The following is a 17,481-nucleotide window of genomic DNA, read 5'->3' as shown; positions in this document are numbered from 1 at the left end:
ACTTCTGAGAGCTTCAGGTAAGATGTTTGATGTCAAGTTGACTCCTCCTCAGCATTCCAGTGACTCATCTGCCACACATATGAGGTCCTTCTTATTGTCTGAGGTGAAACGTCTTCGATCTTTACTTTCAAGACTCATACAAACAAAAATCGCCCTAGACGTTTTTAAAAAACGACCTGTAAAATCTTCACCCTCAGGATACATTTATGCTAACAAGTAACTGGTTTGTGTAACATACCTTGAATAAGTCCATATGCTCAGTGTAGAGCCCTTGAAGTATATCTAAAGCAATACATCAAGCAGCACAGGACCCCATCTGGTCTATCCTACCATGAAAATGAATCATTAAAGGGGTCATCAGATGCCCATTTTCCACAAGTTCATAAGATTCTTTAGGGTCTAAATGAAAAGTCTATAATATACTTTGGTTAAAAATTCTCAATGGTTGTGTAAAACAACACCCTTTTTACCTTGTCAAAAATCATTTCATTCTGGTCGAGGCTGCTTTAAATGCAAATGAGCTCTGACGACCACTATGTTCATTATTACATCCAGCAACACAACACCTCAATCGCTCAATCAGAGATATCCTTGTCTAACTTACATCCTGTTCCGGCATTGAAACAAAGAGGACGGACTGTGACAGCTGATCTGAGGTAAGACGCTCATGTCATTCAACTATCGTGGGAGCGGCCTCTGTTGGTGTGATGCTACAACGACAGGCATCTGAGAATGGCTCGATTGGAAAAAGGGAATATTATTTTTACAGATTAATTAAAAACCACTGCATGAATTATCATCATTATAGGGTAGATTTGTTCATACACTGCCAACACACATTAATGTTCAAACAACATGTAAAAGTGAACTTAGCATCCGATGACCCCTTCAGATGGAAAAACAAAGCATTTTTAAAGGGTTACTGCACCCCAAAATGTTTGAATGCTAAACTAATACATTAGTTATATTAACCAAACGGTTTGAATGCTAAACTAATACATTAGCTATTTACAAACACAAAATTAGTAAATAAAAGACACACAACAGCATCCAAAGGAATCTGTTTATTGTTCAACTATCGTTTTTGTATTTAAAACCCCAAAACCAATTGAAAGCATACAACTCAGGGCACCTGTGTTTTGTGACAATGAGGCCTAAGTACATCTATCTGCACCTCAAACTCTCAAAGCAAAAATCAGATTTCAGGAACAGTGATCAATGTGTGCCTATTTAAGTGAACCAATAGACCGCTAGAAATTATGGGTGAGTTTGAGGAAACTCTACAAAGTATAACACAAATGTAAACATCTAGATCATTTCAGGGGCCTGAAATACTCCTGAATGCATATTTGAGATGTCTTTGGGCTGGTTACTAAAACATCAAGTCGTGGCCAAATGAAAACGGCTGTCAGAAGACAATATAACCCTGTGTACAGCCTCTTCAACTACACAGACCAGTGTAGAAGATCTGTGAGGCTGGTTTAAAAAAAAAGTCCAAAGCAAAGATGTCAATCAAGAGGAATAAGTTTAGACTTTTGCTTTTGTATTTGTAGCTCTGTTCTTCTCTGTCAATCAATCAATCTCTCTTGATCTCCACCATATGTGGAACCGACAGGTGAGCGAGCGTGTTCAGAGACGGCCCCTGACAGAACCCTTTGAAGGTGCAACGATACAGGCTCCTCAAGGGCTGTACGGTGGAAAAAAATTTCCACAATTGAAATCTGGACAAGCGCCAGGGGGGATGGAAGGGGAAATTGGTAATGAAAGGGCGATGACAGTGAAATGGTGCAGAAATGGGTACCAGCACCAGTTGAGTGGCTACAGTTTTTGCAAAGCAAACGTAAACCAATCCACATTCAAAGCATAGCTTCTTAAGCCTTCAGAAGTCAACGGCCAATTGGAATCTTGAGGAAAAGGAACCGGGACTTGCAGGCAAACCAACCATTCGACTTCAATCTAATCAAGCATTCGGAACTGATGCTTAAGTCCATCAAAACAAGTGTTATGAAAATGAATGGAAGAAAAAAGCAAGCATGCGCGTTTGGTGAAGAAAGTGTTTTAAACTACGACCTAAGAAATTATGATGATGCAAAAAGATCAGTGCTGCGAACCTCCTTCAGCGGCATTTTTACTTCAAAATGGGCTTGAAAAAGTAATTTCCCCTTAACATATAAAATTTCTGAAATTAAATAACAGTATTATTCCTTCTCTGTTTATTATTTACACAACATCCTCAAATGAGAGTTGGGGAAAGACGTTTAATATCAGATGTTTCACCAATGGTGCTGAAAGGTTAGTTTGGACCACGACAAGAGATGAGCAGGGTGGAAGGAGCTTCGCCCAAGTGCTTAGTCTAAATAAAAGTCCCAGAATGCACTGGGCTCACAGAGAGTGCTACATGGGTATAACCCATCATCTTCGGCCATCAATCGTCATCATCATCAAAGTGATGCAGCTCACAGCGTTGGATTGGGCGCATATTCGGGCACGCGGCTGGCATCGGCGTTTAGATGCGACACAGTCAGTGAGGGAGGGGAGGAGTTTTTATTTTAAGATTAGGCATACTAAAACGGCAGGAATACAGGGAAGCACGCCCACTCTCACTGCTGTTCCCGGTGGGATGTATGGTGCAGCCTGGATTCGTGGGGTTTTAGCTGCGGGGCAGACTGCACATCTCGCAATGCTCGGTGCCAGGTTGGTTCATGAAGGTGCAGTGGAGGCAGGACCACACAGCTGAAGAGGACTGGGGGAGAGTTGGGCCACCCATGGCGTAATCCAGAGATCCTGACTGCTGCCCTCCAACTGTGCCTGATATTTACAAAAGAAAAATGATCTGCTATTTGGAAATAGTTTTTTTTTTTTTGGAAAAGGTTTTGATCCACTTCAAATGTTGAGTACTGTATGTATGTGTGTGTGTGTGTGTGTGTGTGTGTGTGTGTACCCATGTAGCAATAATAATAATAATAATAATAATAATAATAATAATAATAATAATAATAATAATAATAATAATAAAAAAAAAAAAAAAAAAAAAAAAAAAAAAAAAATACAAAGATGAAAGCTAATTCAAAATATTAATATAAACATTAACATTAGATATAAATAAATAAATAAAATAAAATAACACTGTTCAGGACTACTCACTGCAGAGCTGCTCGATTGTGGCCCACTGCTCAGATTTCTTCCAGGTCTGAGCCAGTTCCTCATTGGATGTCTTTACTGCATCTAGCAGAAGCCCAATGCTGTCCTGTAGACATAAGAGAGGAGGAGATAAGTTGTTGGGTAAAATACATGTTCAAACTCTTTATAAGATGAAGTTTATACTTTAAAAAAAACAAGATAAAAACCAAGCATGACAACCTGAGGAATCAGTCAGTCAGTCAGTCAGTCAGTCAGTCAGTCAGTATATATATATATATATATATAAATAAGAGGAGTCATACAAAATGCATGTTATCAGTACTAACCTGAATAAGATATTTCACACAAAAGACATTTACATATAGTCCACAAGAGAAAATAATAGTGTTGTTATCTGAATGATCCACAGCTGTTTTTTTTTTTTTCTTTAGTGATAGTTCATGAGTTAAAAATGCCCGCTGTTCCTCAGAAAAATCCTTCAGGTCCCACAAATTCTTTGTTGACCGAGGACAACTGAGGGACTCATATGCAACTATTACAGAAGGTTTGAATGCTCACTGATGCTCCAGAAAGAAAAACAATGCATTAAGAGCAAGGGGTGTAAACTTTTGAACAGAATGAAGATGTGTACATTTTTCTTGTTTTGCCTAAATTTCATATTTTTTTCATTTAGTACTGCCCTTCAGAACCTACAGAATATAAAGAAGTTTCCCAGAAGACAAAATAAGTTTAATTTACCCTGATCTTTAAATTCTAAAAGCTTTCACCCCCTGGCTCTTAATGCATTGGGTTTCCCTCTGGAGCATCAGTGACCATTTGAACCTTCTGTAATAGTTGCATATGAGTCCCTCAATTGTCCTCTGTGTGAAAAGATGGATCTCAAAATCATACGGTCATTGTTGGAAAGGGTTTAAATACACAAAAATGCTGAAAAACCAAAGAATTTGTGGGACCTGAAGGATTTTTCTGAAAAACAGCAGGCAGTTTAACTGTTCAGGACAAACAAGGGACTCATGAACAACTATCACTAAACAAAAATAAACACAGCTGTGCATCATTCAGGTAACAACAACAACGTATTAAGAATCAAGCGCATGTAAACTTTTAAACCGGCTCATTTTTATAAATTCAACTATTATTTTCTATTGTGGACTACATGTAAACATCTTTTATGTGAATTATCTTATTCAGGTCAAGCACTAAATTAAAAAAAAAAAAAAAAAAAAAAAAAAAAAAAAAAAAAAAAAAAAAAATCAATAACATGCATTTTGTATGGTCCCTCTTATTATGGTAAAATAATTAACATTTTGCAGATTCTGCAAGGTGTATGTAAACTTTTGACTTCAACTGTAAATACAATGAAAAACTCACCTGTAAGGGCATGACCTCATTGGTGACAAGAAAGAGAAGCAGATGGAAGTCTGAAACTATGTCCAGGAAGGAGGTAGAGGAAGAACACTGGGAAAGATACGTCGCTAAACTGTGGAAGTCCTGCACACACAAATCTTTAAGTCAATATTCAACAGAAATGTACATCTAGACTCATTTGACCACAGTAAATGATGTTAGAACAGAATCACAAAGTTTTATGCTCCTGTTTAACAAGAAAAGCTGTGAGGCATCTCGAGATATGACATAGATCTAAAACATAATTTCTAGACTTCTAACCCTAAATATATACCTGAGTCTCTCCCAGAGCTTCTCTGTTTTCGATGGGGAAGCGAAGAGTAGAGGAGAAAGTGAACACAGGGTCTTTTGGGAAAGTGGTGGTGATCTGAAAAACAATGGGTTAAATAACAATAAACAAAGGACAAACAGCATTTTAACAATGTCCTTACTACATTTTTAGGCCTTGAACAATTCAGTTGTGGGACAGAAAGCTCCTGGATTTTATCAAAAAATCTCTTAATTTGTGTTTCGAAGATATGCGAAGATAGGTTAGGATAGGATAGGTTTGGAACGACATGAGGGTGAGAAATTAATGACAGAATTTTCTTTTTTGGGTGAACTAAATCTAACTTATTTATGATATCATTAAATAAAGGCCAGCTCAAAGATTAAATTAGGAATGGGTCATTCGTTTACAGCCAGTTTAATGCCATGTACCATAATTTGGACGTGGTTCTCTATTAGGTCTTTAAGACAAGCTATGTCTTCACATCAAAAAGGACAAAAGGTTTAGAGGTTGAACGTCTAGATCTGACCAGTGTGAAAGTATGTGCTTGTAACAACATGACAACTACTCACGTCAATGATCAAGTACTCCACTGGCAGTGGTCGGGCTAAATGTGTGATGTCATTGCCGAATTTGTCTTTATCCTGGAGGTAAAGAAAAAAAAAAGAGGGAAAAATGTGAACCTTTTCATGTCTCATTGACAACTAATCCCATGAATTCCTGTGGAAGAAGTGACACTGATAAGACTGTTTATGCCTAAAGCAAAAGATACATTAACTTTCATTCCTTGTTTTAAAAAATGTGACACGCTCAAGTAAAAAAGACGCTCAGACTGTTCAGAAACGCCAGTCAGACCCTGCAAGTGATATGATCGTGGTTACAGTTACATGCTGGAACAGAAATGAGAAAATGTACACTTATGTTTAAGTTTGGGGTCAGTAAGATTTTAAGAAATTAATAGTTTTATTCAGCATTAAAATGATCAAAAGTGACAGTAAAGACTAAAAATAATTTAGAAAATACAAAAAACGTTATTTTAAATTGTAAACTGTTTTTACTGTATTTTTGATCAAATAAATGCAGACTTTGTGAGCATAAGACACAAACGTTTGAATGGTAGTGTGTGCGCATGCACCCTATGAATTTAGCATTTGCCTTTAGTTATGCGGTGTGATTGATCATCTGTAGTAATAGTGTTTTAGTCAAGTACCTTATAGAAGACATCAGGGACGTATTGCTCTGTGCTGGACTCTTTGGCATAGCCCAGTTCAGGGGCATCTCTGCAGGGCAGTAGACATTCATCCCTCACCAGAGCCATGCACTGATTGGACACCTGATAACCCTCAAAGTGTACCTGGTTATCAGGACCACCTGCCAGCACACACACAAAATACTAAATCATCCAAAATCATGGTCTATTTTTCAGGACGCTATATTTCCTTTTACCACTAAACCTGTTAAATTTCCCTAGGTACCTATAAAATGTTCTGTGCAAAAAATGTCATGGACTAAGACTGATTTATCAGCCTTGAACTAAATACCACACAGGCTTTTGACACAACCAAATGCCTTGATTCATCACCACACTGTAAAACCGAACAGCAGCAGTAAATCAAGTACAAAGGAGGAAGCTGTGTACCTGTAGCCACCACTGTGACGAACTTGGATCCAAAATGGCCATCCGGGGAAAGCCGACACGCGTTGGCATGTTGGTTCTGGAAATGTCCGGCTGTGATGCACTCCTCTGCACTCAGGAAGTATGAATCCTAGACAGGTGACAAATCCAATGGTTAATAATGATGTCAGAACACACCATGTAGTTAGTCAAATGCTTCAAATCTTTCATTTGTCAATTGACCTTGTTTCTGGTGTAGCGTACGGTGCCTATCCTGGTGTCCTCTGACAGAAGATCTGTGAAAATCCACCCCACCTGAAAAACAAATAGCCGATAATACAAATCAAAAACAGCTTTACATTTTTTGTGGGACAATTTGAAAGCCGTTCCATATGTAAAGGTCACGACTGATCAGCCCACTTCTATAATCCATCAGACAGTAATTTGAAAGTATCATATGGAAGCCATAGAGGTGTGAAGAGAGTGGAACGCTAAGAATCCCATCAGAGGGCCTCATGGGATAATCACATACACAAAATACTAAATCAGCCAAATCCATGGTCTATTTTTCAGTACACTATATTTTCTTTTAGCACCAAACCTGTTAAATTTCCCTAGGTACCAATAAAATGTTCTGTGCAAAAAAGTACATGGAATAAGACTGATTTATCAGCCTTGAACTAAATACCACACACTGACAGGATACAAGAATACAAACAAGATCAAAATGACTTTTATATTGAATAATGTTGCAACCCTTTTATTTGGGTTTTAGTTTTTCTGCTTTTGTGTTTTACAGATGGCTACCCACCAGATTGAAGTAATTCAGATTATTGGTATTTATGTGAGCCATCTGTGAATGTTGTATGGACATTCACTCCTTTCTTTGAATCCCCAAAAAACCTCAACAGTCTCAATTGTTAAGCCATTTTCTGAGCAATATAACATCATACTTGCAGGTGTTTTGTAGTTGGATGTAAAAGTGGACATAAGAGTCTTAATTTTGTCCTGACATTAGTGCAATGAGGACACAGTGGAGGATTAGTTTTGTTTTTGATAGTAAGGCGTCACCAAAAAAACAGAAGAGAGGGGTGGAGTGAGCAGTAGCTCATTATCATTTAAAGAGACATGCACCAAAACGGGATGCTGTGAACAGAGCAAAGAAAAATTATGTTGTTTTACATAACCACTGAGAAATTTTAACTAAAGTATGTTGCAAGTTGAATACGTTTCATGAAGACCCTAAAGAATCATACCAACTTGTGGAAAATGGGCATCTGATGTCCCCTTTAAAACAATCATGCTCTCTCCTCTCCCCCAAAGCAAACTTGTAACAACTTGGGTAAAGTGTTAGTTCTTTCATAAATTTCCGTTTGCTTATCCGGACAAGCCCCCAAATTTTGAGAGGCATGGAAAAAGACTTACCTTCCGTAGGCCCAGTTTTGCAGCAATCTCCTCAACTGCTTCTGCCTTGGGATCTTCAATCAACTCCAAGCTGTTCTGGGTTCCAATCTAAGTCAAAACACACAGGTGGAATAAAAGAAGACACAAATCAGCAAAAAAACAATGCTTGACCTTTTTGAATCAAATAGGTCTATACATGCCTGATTAAACTACAGCAATGCAATCTATACAAAATATTATTAATCGTTGGGAGGCAATTTGGACTAAACGGCAGACATTGTCAGTTAGTTCCAAAATTCTATTCCTTATCAAATTTTATCATTAATTTAAATTACATAATTAAAATTAAAAACTTCTGGAAGTATGTATTCAATTGCTTAAATTATTAATTATTATTTTATTAAATTTTTTGACTATATTGCCATTCCTAGTTTCCTCCAAAAAAGTCTCAAAGCAAGCAGTTGTCACTCTAGTAGAAAAAAACAGAAATATATTCTCTGACAACACAGGGCCTTGGGGGGCGGGGGGGGTTGAGAACCACTGCCTTAAATGTTAGTCTTTTATTGCCCTCTTGTGTTTATCTGGTATCAGCGCTTAAAGAGATAGTTCACCCAAAAATTAAAATTCTGTCATTAATTACTCAACCTCATGTTGTTGCAAACCCATAAAACCTTTGTTCATCTTCAGAACACTTTTCACTTTTCTTTGTGCACAATAAGCATTCTCATAGCGTCGTAACATTATGGTTGAACCACTGAGACCACATGGACTATTTTATCAATGTCCTTACTACATTTCTGTGCCTTGACGGTGGTAGTTCCCTTGCTGTTTATGGGAGGGTCAGAAATCTCTCAGATTTCATCAAAAATATCTTAATTTGTGGATGGGCCATTGACTGCGTGTCTCTCACCTGAGGAGGTTCATAAATGGCAGCGACCTCTGCTCGAATGCCGAGAGGGATGTCTTTGTGCTCAGTGTAGCGTCCATACAGGTACCCCATCCGCTGGTTACCCGTCTTCCTCCAGAAGTCGAGGAAACGGTCCGCAATGGTGTGATTCTCAAACATGATATTGTCCACATGTCGATATTTCTGCAACACAAGATTTTTTGCAGTTTCATCAGATCAAAACATAGACAGAAATATGGCACAGCCCCTCAGGGAGTGCTCATTTACTTGCCCGAGCAGGAAACAGAGAAGCAGCGGGTTAGTTTTTAAAAGCAAGAAATTGATTAGTGTACAGTTGTCTGTATGTAATGTAAGAGTTAGATGAAAGTGAAGATGTTTATGATACAGACTGAGAGGAGCTGGTTACCTGTCTGTTGAGAGTGATGGCGCTGGGTTGGCACTTGGTACAGATGCCCTCGGGCCAGGGCGGATGGCCCTCACAGCCAGATTTAATCTTACAGCTGATATTCTCAAGCGCTACAAACTTCCCCCTGAGAGACAGGAAAGCTTCAATTAATCACTTTATTCCCACAAACTTATTTAATGGAGAGTAGATAGCTTTCAAAAGCACTAACTTGTCTGCTCCGCCGGTGAGTTTCCGGATGTAGGCGTGGAAAGACATGTGCTTGACCGGTGGGTCAAGGTGGTTCAGATAGTCTTCATCAAAAGGCTATTAAAAAAAATAAAAAGATAAAATAGCAACCTTGTACTTTTGTGCCATGTGGATGAGAAATTCAACTCAAAAGTATTTTTGTTTTTTTAGAAACTTATTAAATAAATTTCCATGACCTTTTAAGATTTTAATATTTTCAATGACTCTTCCAGGTTTAGAAATCACACTTCAAAAAAATCCTCACATATCAAAGTTTTCATAGACGGTGTATAAATAAATAAATAAATACATAAATACATACATAAATAAATATGGCTATTTTGGCTTATTTTAAATCATTTTAAGATTTGAGAGTTTGCTGAGGTGCCTTGGTTCCCATCAGTATAATTGTGTTCCAAGGGAAGAGTCACAAGTTCTTACCTCTAAAGGTACGCAGTGCACACATTTCCCCATGGGACCATGCCGGCACCTGAGAAACAATGACAAAGAAAACTTTCAAAATCTAAAAGTAAAAATATGTCTTGACTACTCTGTAGTTCTCATATTGCAATAAATTATTCAGTAGGTTACATGATGCAGAACCTCCAAAGTATGGCATGAAAATAACTACCGGGTTTTGGGAATATATGTTATTAAAAATAACTTATTCCAATGCAGTGCAGAAAGTGAGATAGACTTACAACTGGGGGTCTCTGTTTCTGTAGATCTTTCCCTCCTGTTTGGACAAATACTGGTCAATGTCATCCTCCTGGATCTGTGGTGCTGAGTGTGAGCGGGATAAGGAAGATGACGATGAAGAGGATGAAGGGAAGGAAGGGTAGGAGGAAGAAGTGTGAGGCTGAGCTGTGTCCATGTTCTCACTGGAGGGTCCAGCGGAGGATGGGAAAAGAAAAAGCATGTCGCCATGCCTGAGAGACAAAGAAAACTCAGTCATGTTTATGCATGTAAATGCTCTTGCCAAGACATAAGTCCACATGTACATAACCGACTAAACCCAATCGCTCACAACGGCACGCTTACTTGATTTTCAGCAGGCTGAGGGCCTTGTTCTGTGACAGAATCTCTCCAGTCTTGTTCCGGTTCAGGTAGACAGAGAAACCATTTGAACTGAAGCCAAATTCTTTGGCAACCTGGCAAGAAGGTAGCAAAGAATGTCAGAAACAAGAAGCAAGAAGTTTTTCATTGTGCTTCTGAAAATGATGGATGCAACATTGCTGCAACTCCTTGCCCATTTGTCTCATCCCTGTCTTAGGGCCTCCACTAATAATCAATAAAATGTGAATATATGTTAAATAATAGAGACACTTAAAATGCATAACAGCAAACATGGTTGTTTGCCTTTCAGATATTGTGCAGGTGAGTGATGACTGCAGAATTGTGAGTCTCCAAAGCAAATATAATACTCTAATGAAGTTATGAGAGCAGAGTGCATGAGAGAAAGAGGAAAAGTGTTTGAGATGATGATGCAAGAAAAAAGAAGATTAAATTCCTCATTTTTTTTTTTTTTTTTTAACAGTTTGTACATTTCAGACTAGTGCTGTCAAACCGATTAATCGTGATTAATCGCATCCAAAATAAATGTCTGTTTACATAATATATTTGTGTGTACTGTGTATATTTATATGCATACAGAAATATACACACATACATGTACATATTTAAGAAATCGTTTCCCAGCACTTCTGTTTTTGCAAATAAACTCATGCTGGGCAATGATTAATCACGATTAATCACATCCAAAATAAAAGTTGTGTACACAATATATTTGTGTGTATATATATATATATATATATATATATATATATATATATATAATATAAACACACACATATGCACATGTATATTTAATAAAAATATGTTTATATTTAATACATTTTTATATACATATTTATTTGAATATAAATGTATACATGTAAATATTTTTAAAATATATACTGTATGTGTGTGTCCTTGTATATACATAATAAATATACACAGTACACACACATATATTACGTACACAAAAACTTTTATTTTGGATGTGATTAATCGTTTGATAGCACCAATTCAGACATATATAACAGAAAAATCTATTAATCAATTAACAAGCTACTGAATCTGAACTCAAAATGCATAAATTCTGTCTATTTCTGTTCAAGACAGTTAGAGTATGTCAAAAAACTCCCATATCATTTTCTTCTCTAACTTCAAAATCATCCTACACTGCTGTAGAAGTACCAACCCAGTGTTTACAAAGTGAACACGCAAAAAAAGATCCAATGCCCTTAGCAAAAAAAAAAAAAAAAAAAACAACAAAAAAACCCCGATAAAACAGGAATGTAGGATGATTTGGAAGTTGGAGAAGAAAATGAGATGAGTTTTTCGATCTACCCGAACTGTCTTAAACCGGAATGCACAAAATTCACACAGAGCTAGACAAGATGAGCATTTGAGGTTAAAAGATATATAAATAATATACATATTTTTTTTTAGAAAAAAATGACAGATCATTTTGCTAGATGAGATTCTTCCTCAGCTGGGATTCTTCAGCTTTGAAGCTGCATTAAGACTGCATTTTGGAAGTTCAAAATCACAGGTACCATTGAAGTTTTCCTCAAAAAACATAATTTCTTTACGACTGAAGAGTACATTATCTGTAAATGTTCTGGAACTTTTCCTTTAAATTCTTCACCTAAAGCACTTATTACTCTCCTAGCTCATTTTGTAGAACACCTGTCCAAATTGATCTCATTCATAGCTCAATGGGCTGTTCAGAATCCAAACTAGATACAATCCACTATTAGATGGTTCTGGTAACAAGATAATGGAAAACAGCACTCTAAAAAAAAGTGCAATGTCAGAAACAAGCTGATCTATGATGTTCAAATGACTGTCCATTAGGCAACCGAAAACCCAACAGAAGACCAATATCTTTACTAATCCAATCAGCAAAAGCTTTTACTGGTCACTCAGGGCACTGTGTCCTAAATTTAACTTTTAACTGTAATGTACCACCCTGGTAATAACATATTCAGCACAGATGCTTTTTAGAAAAAAAATTACGGTGTGCTTTTCTTTTAATTTGAAGCACCAGAACACAAGACGAGCACATTTTTCAGAGCTAGACACCTCGAATTCTCGCTGTCTCTTTGCTGCCTTTTAATCCCAAAATCAAACGGTGAGAAAGTCTCAAATGATCGCCAGCTCACTCTCCATCCTCCTGCTGAGAGACATGAATCTTTAATGGGCCCTGCAGTGTCTACATCAGACAAACACAAACCCTCTACCCGTCTCAAAAGAGCCTGCAGATTCAACGATCAACACCCAAAATCCTCAATGACTTCTATTAGAATACAATCCTGTTGAACATTTAGAATTGAATACTGATTACCTACTACAAGTAGTCAGACCTAGAAATAGAATCTTATGAAATATATCAATTGTTAGATACCAAATCAAATATAAAAATAAACTATAAAGGCCCTACATGGTTTGGTCACTTTCATTGGCATTTTGGCCCCAAGCCCTTGTTCGTTCCTGACTCTGCTGCAAGCACACCGCCCATCAGGCTTTGCACCACAGCAGAAAACCGTGTCACTGCGGCCTACATCTGTGAGACTGCAGTGTATGGACATAGGTCTCCTTTTTCAGAGCTGCCTCATTAATAAGTCAACATTCAGCACTCAGCAGGAACAGGAGTCTGTGCCACCACTATTTAATGACTCACAGGATCTGATGCTGTGCTTTTGTTGAAGTGTTATTCTCAGCTTCTCTTCAGACAGGCTATGACTGTAACCATTGCATAAGTGCAGAGGCATGACAATTTATGCTATCTGGGGTGAATAGTAACACCTACTCTGCCATAACTACAGTGAAGGGTGACTAAATAAATTTGACGGTATATTTAATGCATTCTATGATTCTATATATTCTATGAGTTACATGATTTTGTTGCCTTCTTGCACAAAAGCTGTTTGATAAATGTTAAATTTGATTTTTGGAGCAAATATAGATTATAAGCTACTGATTAAAAGATTGAGGATGGTAAGATTTTAATTTATTTATTTATTTAATGTTTTTTAAAGCAGTCTGCTCACTACGGCTGTAACAAAGCAAGTAAAAACAGAAATACTGTGAAATTTAATTATTTAAAAAAACTGTTTCGTATTTTAAAATGTTATTAATTTAAAAGCAAAGCCATGATCCTTTAGAAATCACTCTAATATGCTGATTTGGTACTCAAGAAACATTTATTATTGTTATCAATTGAGTGTGTGCGACGAACAACCGTATAAGTCCAAAAAAACAAAAAATTAGATAACCATGTGACATTAATTGTATGTGTGAACTTTGTATACAGAAACAGTTTGGGGACATTTTCGCGCGACCAGGAGTCCGCATTTTAAACGTTAAAATAGCGTCACGCGGAAAAACCGTTTATGTCCACAAAGAAGAATGGAGATGCCGCTTGCTGTCATGTCCGCTCCGGACATTAAAAGGCAAAACCTCGGCAAAAAAAAGAGAGCCGACATGACCAAATGGAAGGACAGAGTAAGGAAGGCTTTGAGGGATGCTGGAAAACCATATTTGACTCGAAGAGGAGAACAAAAACCAGGGAAAAATCCACCCAAACTGCTGAGTGAAAGAACCGTATATGTGATGTGATCTCTCTCTCTCTCTCTCTCTCTCTGAACGCGCTAAACACCGCATAAACAGTTAACCTATCAAAATAAACCACATACCATATATAATAAAGCTGTATTCTTTCATATTTCCCGCCAGTCCTGTGTAAAGTACGGCAAGCAGAGTTTATTTGTTTATATATTTATTTATATCGTGAGATGGCGGAGCGCGAGAACAGTTTGAAGTAGTATATACACAGGTGCGCTGCGCCAGCTTTTCTAAATAAACGACAAGGTGCACTATTGGAGCTATCTAAACATACAAGAAGTGATCAAAGATATCCTATCTGACTAACTTGTTACAGTTATATTTGCGTGTAGCCTAGCCTACTGGGCGTCTACTATAGATCAGTCATGAATAGGTCGAAATGAAAGTTGAGAAAATTATGATATATCTTGTATACCTTATGATATGTTGAATAATATTTAGCTATGATGTATGTCTGCATTGTATTTATTGTTTTTATTTATTTATTTATTTATTTATTGTTTTTTGTTAATAATTCATTGTTATTGCCTGTACTGTAAGAATGTCTATGTATTATACATTGTTCATACTGTATTTTCTGTTTTTAAATAATTATAATAATAATAATAATAAACTAGAAAGAAATGCTTAATATTAACCTGAAGTTTCTGTTACTGTATTAAAACTAAGATAAAGGAATCAGATCTTTAGTGGTTTAAAGTGATATGATGAACTGGAGTTATACTGTTATTCCACACTAACTGGACATATACCGTTCTTCCACATTTCAGAAATATAAATCACAATAACTTTTGATTTTTAATACTGACACTGAAAAATGTTATCTCCTTAGAATTGAGAAGCTTTTGTTGTCTATTTTCAAGTAAAATAAAAATATATAATATAATGTTCACAATCCAAATGAAAAAAATCTTATTACTCAAAATTTGAAAATATGGACTTGTATGGTTCTTCGTCTCAAGGCCTCAATTGTTGAAAACAGTTATGCTAGTTAATAATTTTGTGAAAACCGTGATACTTTTTTTAGTATTCTTTGATGTAAAGAAAGTTAAAAAGCACAGCATTTATTTAAAATAGAAATATTTTGCAATGCAATAAAGGTCTTTACTGTCACTTTTGAAAAATGCGTTCTTGCTGAATAAAAGATTTACTTTTTTAAAAAAATAAAAATAATATATTTTAGATTTTTTGCTATATTGCATCCTAGCCCTACTGTCATTAAAAGGTTTTAAAGGGGATAACTGTACAGCTTTTATCTTTTTAACACATATGACAAAAATAATCCTTTAATAATACCTTCTTGAGGAAAGCTGCAGCTGTCTCACGCTTCGTTGAGGTGATTTTTTTCATTCCCTCTGGAGACTGAACACGGATGATCTGTCAATGAATAAACAGAAGGAAAGGGAAAGTAAGTTTACGGTTACTACAACAGTATGTTTATTGTTTAATCATAGGCTAGGACAGAATTACTAATACAGAAAAGTTACATGTTGAAACGAGGTCAGAGCACAACTACTAAACAGCACAAAACAAGCCAGTATGAATAAGAGAAAACAGGTGGCTGGAGGGCAAACCATAGACATTTGATACTCAATAAACTGCTGCAGAGGGTATGCATGCCACACGAATTCATATCCAAACACCTTACTGAATGACAAATTAGATTAGCGCATTTTTCTTAATACAAACACCAAAACATCATGTGTCATTCAAAGCACTTTGATAAGTTACTCAATGTCAGTTCCCTTCCCAAATAAAAAATTATTAGAAGCACGACAGCTAAACTAACATATCACCTTCTATTTGAAAGATTTAAATGTCTACACATCTCAGCTATTTATTAGGATGGAATTTAGCTCTAGATTTTAATAAGCAGTTGGCATGAACTTGAAAACAAGATGTGTCACTGCATCAACCTGTGCCAAGCCGACCAGAAATCAACCACTGCAAAAATAATAAACCTCAGCTTTAAATCGAGTCAAATGAGTTGCAAACACAAGCATAAATGTTGTTTTTAGTATTTAATGCGTTTCTGGACGATTCTAGCTGAGTCTGATCATTAGCATTATGCTAACAATTCTGCTGCCTCATCACTGGATGACAGACTTCACTCAAACTGCCAACATACACACGCAGACTGACACTTACTATGTTTTCCGCCATGTTGATGGGATGAACCGTCCCTTCTGGTGTCGCTGAAATGAGAGTTGATGTATTTTGATATCGCTGTTTATATGATCTGCACGGACCTATGCAGCGATGCCAAACTCATAGAGCCGGTGCTACATCTAAATGAGTCCGAGCTATGACGGGATCCTGCTTAACGTCACCGGATAGAAACAAAGAGTTATGTGTTGTGTTCCTATAAATGTCAGTTTATTTTTAGACATTGTATGTATAATATATATATATATATAAATAAAAAATTACAAACAGCAACAGCAACTTTTTAAATTATATACGTTGTTTTTTATTGTTGTAATATTATCATCTAGAGATTGCAGATGCGTCTTATTTACATGCTAATTTAACCTGTTTTTCGTTGTTGTTGTTGTTGTTGTTGCTGTTTCATCATTTTAATGCTTGTGGTGGAACTAACTATCCAGAAATCATCCCGAGGCCTTAGGATAACATCTATAACGTATTTTGCTAATTTAATGTAGGCTATGTTTTGAATAGCCACAGTTTTACACTGCATGCAGTACCAAGTATAAATAAAAATAGAAAAAAACACTCTCTGAACGAATAAAATAGACTATTTTAGCACTCATTTTACATATGTTTTATACAAGTTTATATTATATTCAACAGGTGGAAGTTGATTTTTTAAATATTAGCTTTTGCGGTAGGCCAACACTTCATAAAACGGCATATGCTGGTAGGTATGTTTTGATGCTGGTTTAAGCTGGTCCTTAGCTGGTTTGAGCTGGTCCTTTGCTGTTTTTTGCTGGTCATGTTGCTCGTCAAGGACCAGCATGAACCAGCAAAGGACCAGCATGAACCAGCAAAGGACCAGCATAAACCAGCTAAGGACCAGCATAAACCAGCAAAGGACCAGCTTAAACCAGCATCAAAACCTACCTAACCAGCATTCCAGCATCAAAACATACCTACCAGGATATACTGTTTTTTTCACCAGGCACAGTTTTACACTGCATGCAGTACCAAGTATAAGTATAAATAGAAAAAAAACACTCTCTGAACGAATAAAATAGCCTATTTTAGCACTCATTTTACATATGTTTTATACAAGTTTATATTATATTCAACAGGTGGAAGTTGATTTTTTACATATTAGCTTTTGCGTAGGCTAACACTTCATAAAAAGGTTCATTAGTTAAGTGCATTAGTTAACATGAAGTAAGAATGAACAACACTTCTACAGCAATTTCAGCAACTTTTACAGACAATGAACGATTGTATTTTTATTAACATTA

General features: G+C 36.5%; 1 protein-coding gene across 1 annotated transcript; it reads right to left on the bottom strand.

The window, feature by feature from the left end:
* Positions 1 to 1,049: 1,049 nt before the first annotated feature.
* Positions 1,050 to 16,358, bottom strand: nploc4 (NPL4 homolog, ubiquitin recognition factor). The gene is made up of 17 exons (XM_051124160.1): positions 16,193 to 16,358; positions 15,341 to 15,421; positions 10,415 to 10,524; positions 10,075 to 10,302; positions 9,815 to 9,863; positions 9,357 to 9,451; positions 9,149 to 9,272; positions 8,746 to 8,925; positions 7,857 to 7,943; positions 6,675 to 6,746; positions 6,456 to 6,582; positions 6,027 to 6,187; positions 5,389 to 5,460; positions 4,823 to 4,915; positions 4,513 to 4,632; positions 3,145 to 3,247; positions 1,050 to 2,808 (listed from the first exon to the last, which is right to left on the bottom strand). Exons 1-17 carry the CDS (start codon positions 16,205 to 16,207, stop codon positions 2,651 to 2,653), a joined length of 1,875 nt encoding a protein of 624 aa, XP_050980117.1. The 5' UTR covers positions 16,208 to 16,358; the 3' UTR covers positions 1,050 to 2,650.
* Positions 16,359 to 17,481: the final 1,123 nt, after the last annotated feature.

This window comes from Labeo rohita, chromosome 12 (genome assembly GCF_022985175.1).
Source record: "Labeo rohita strain BAU-BD-2019 chromosome 12, IGBB_LRoh.1.0, whole genome shotgun sequence".
NCBI classification, from domain to species: domain Eukaryota; kingdom Metazoa; phylum Chordata; class Actinopteri; order Cypriniformes; family Cyprinidae; genus Labeo; species Labeo rohita.
This window is presented reverse-complemented; position numbering and strand designations above follow the sequence as displayed.

Excerpts from the sequence above, each read along its gene's own strand:
- nploc4 (XM_051124160.1), bottom strand. Across the intron at positions 6,747-7,856 it reads CAAAACTGGGCCTACGGAAG|GTGGGGTGGATTTTCACAGA; the intron begins GTAAGTCTTTTT and ends TTTGTTTTTCAG. Across the intron at positions 4,916-5,388 it reads TGGAGTACTTGATCATTGAC|ATCACCACCACTTTCCCAAA; the intron begins GTGAGTAGTTGT and ends ATTGTTTTTCAG.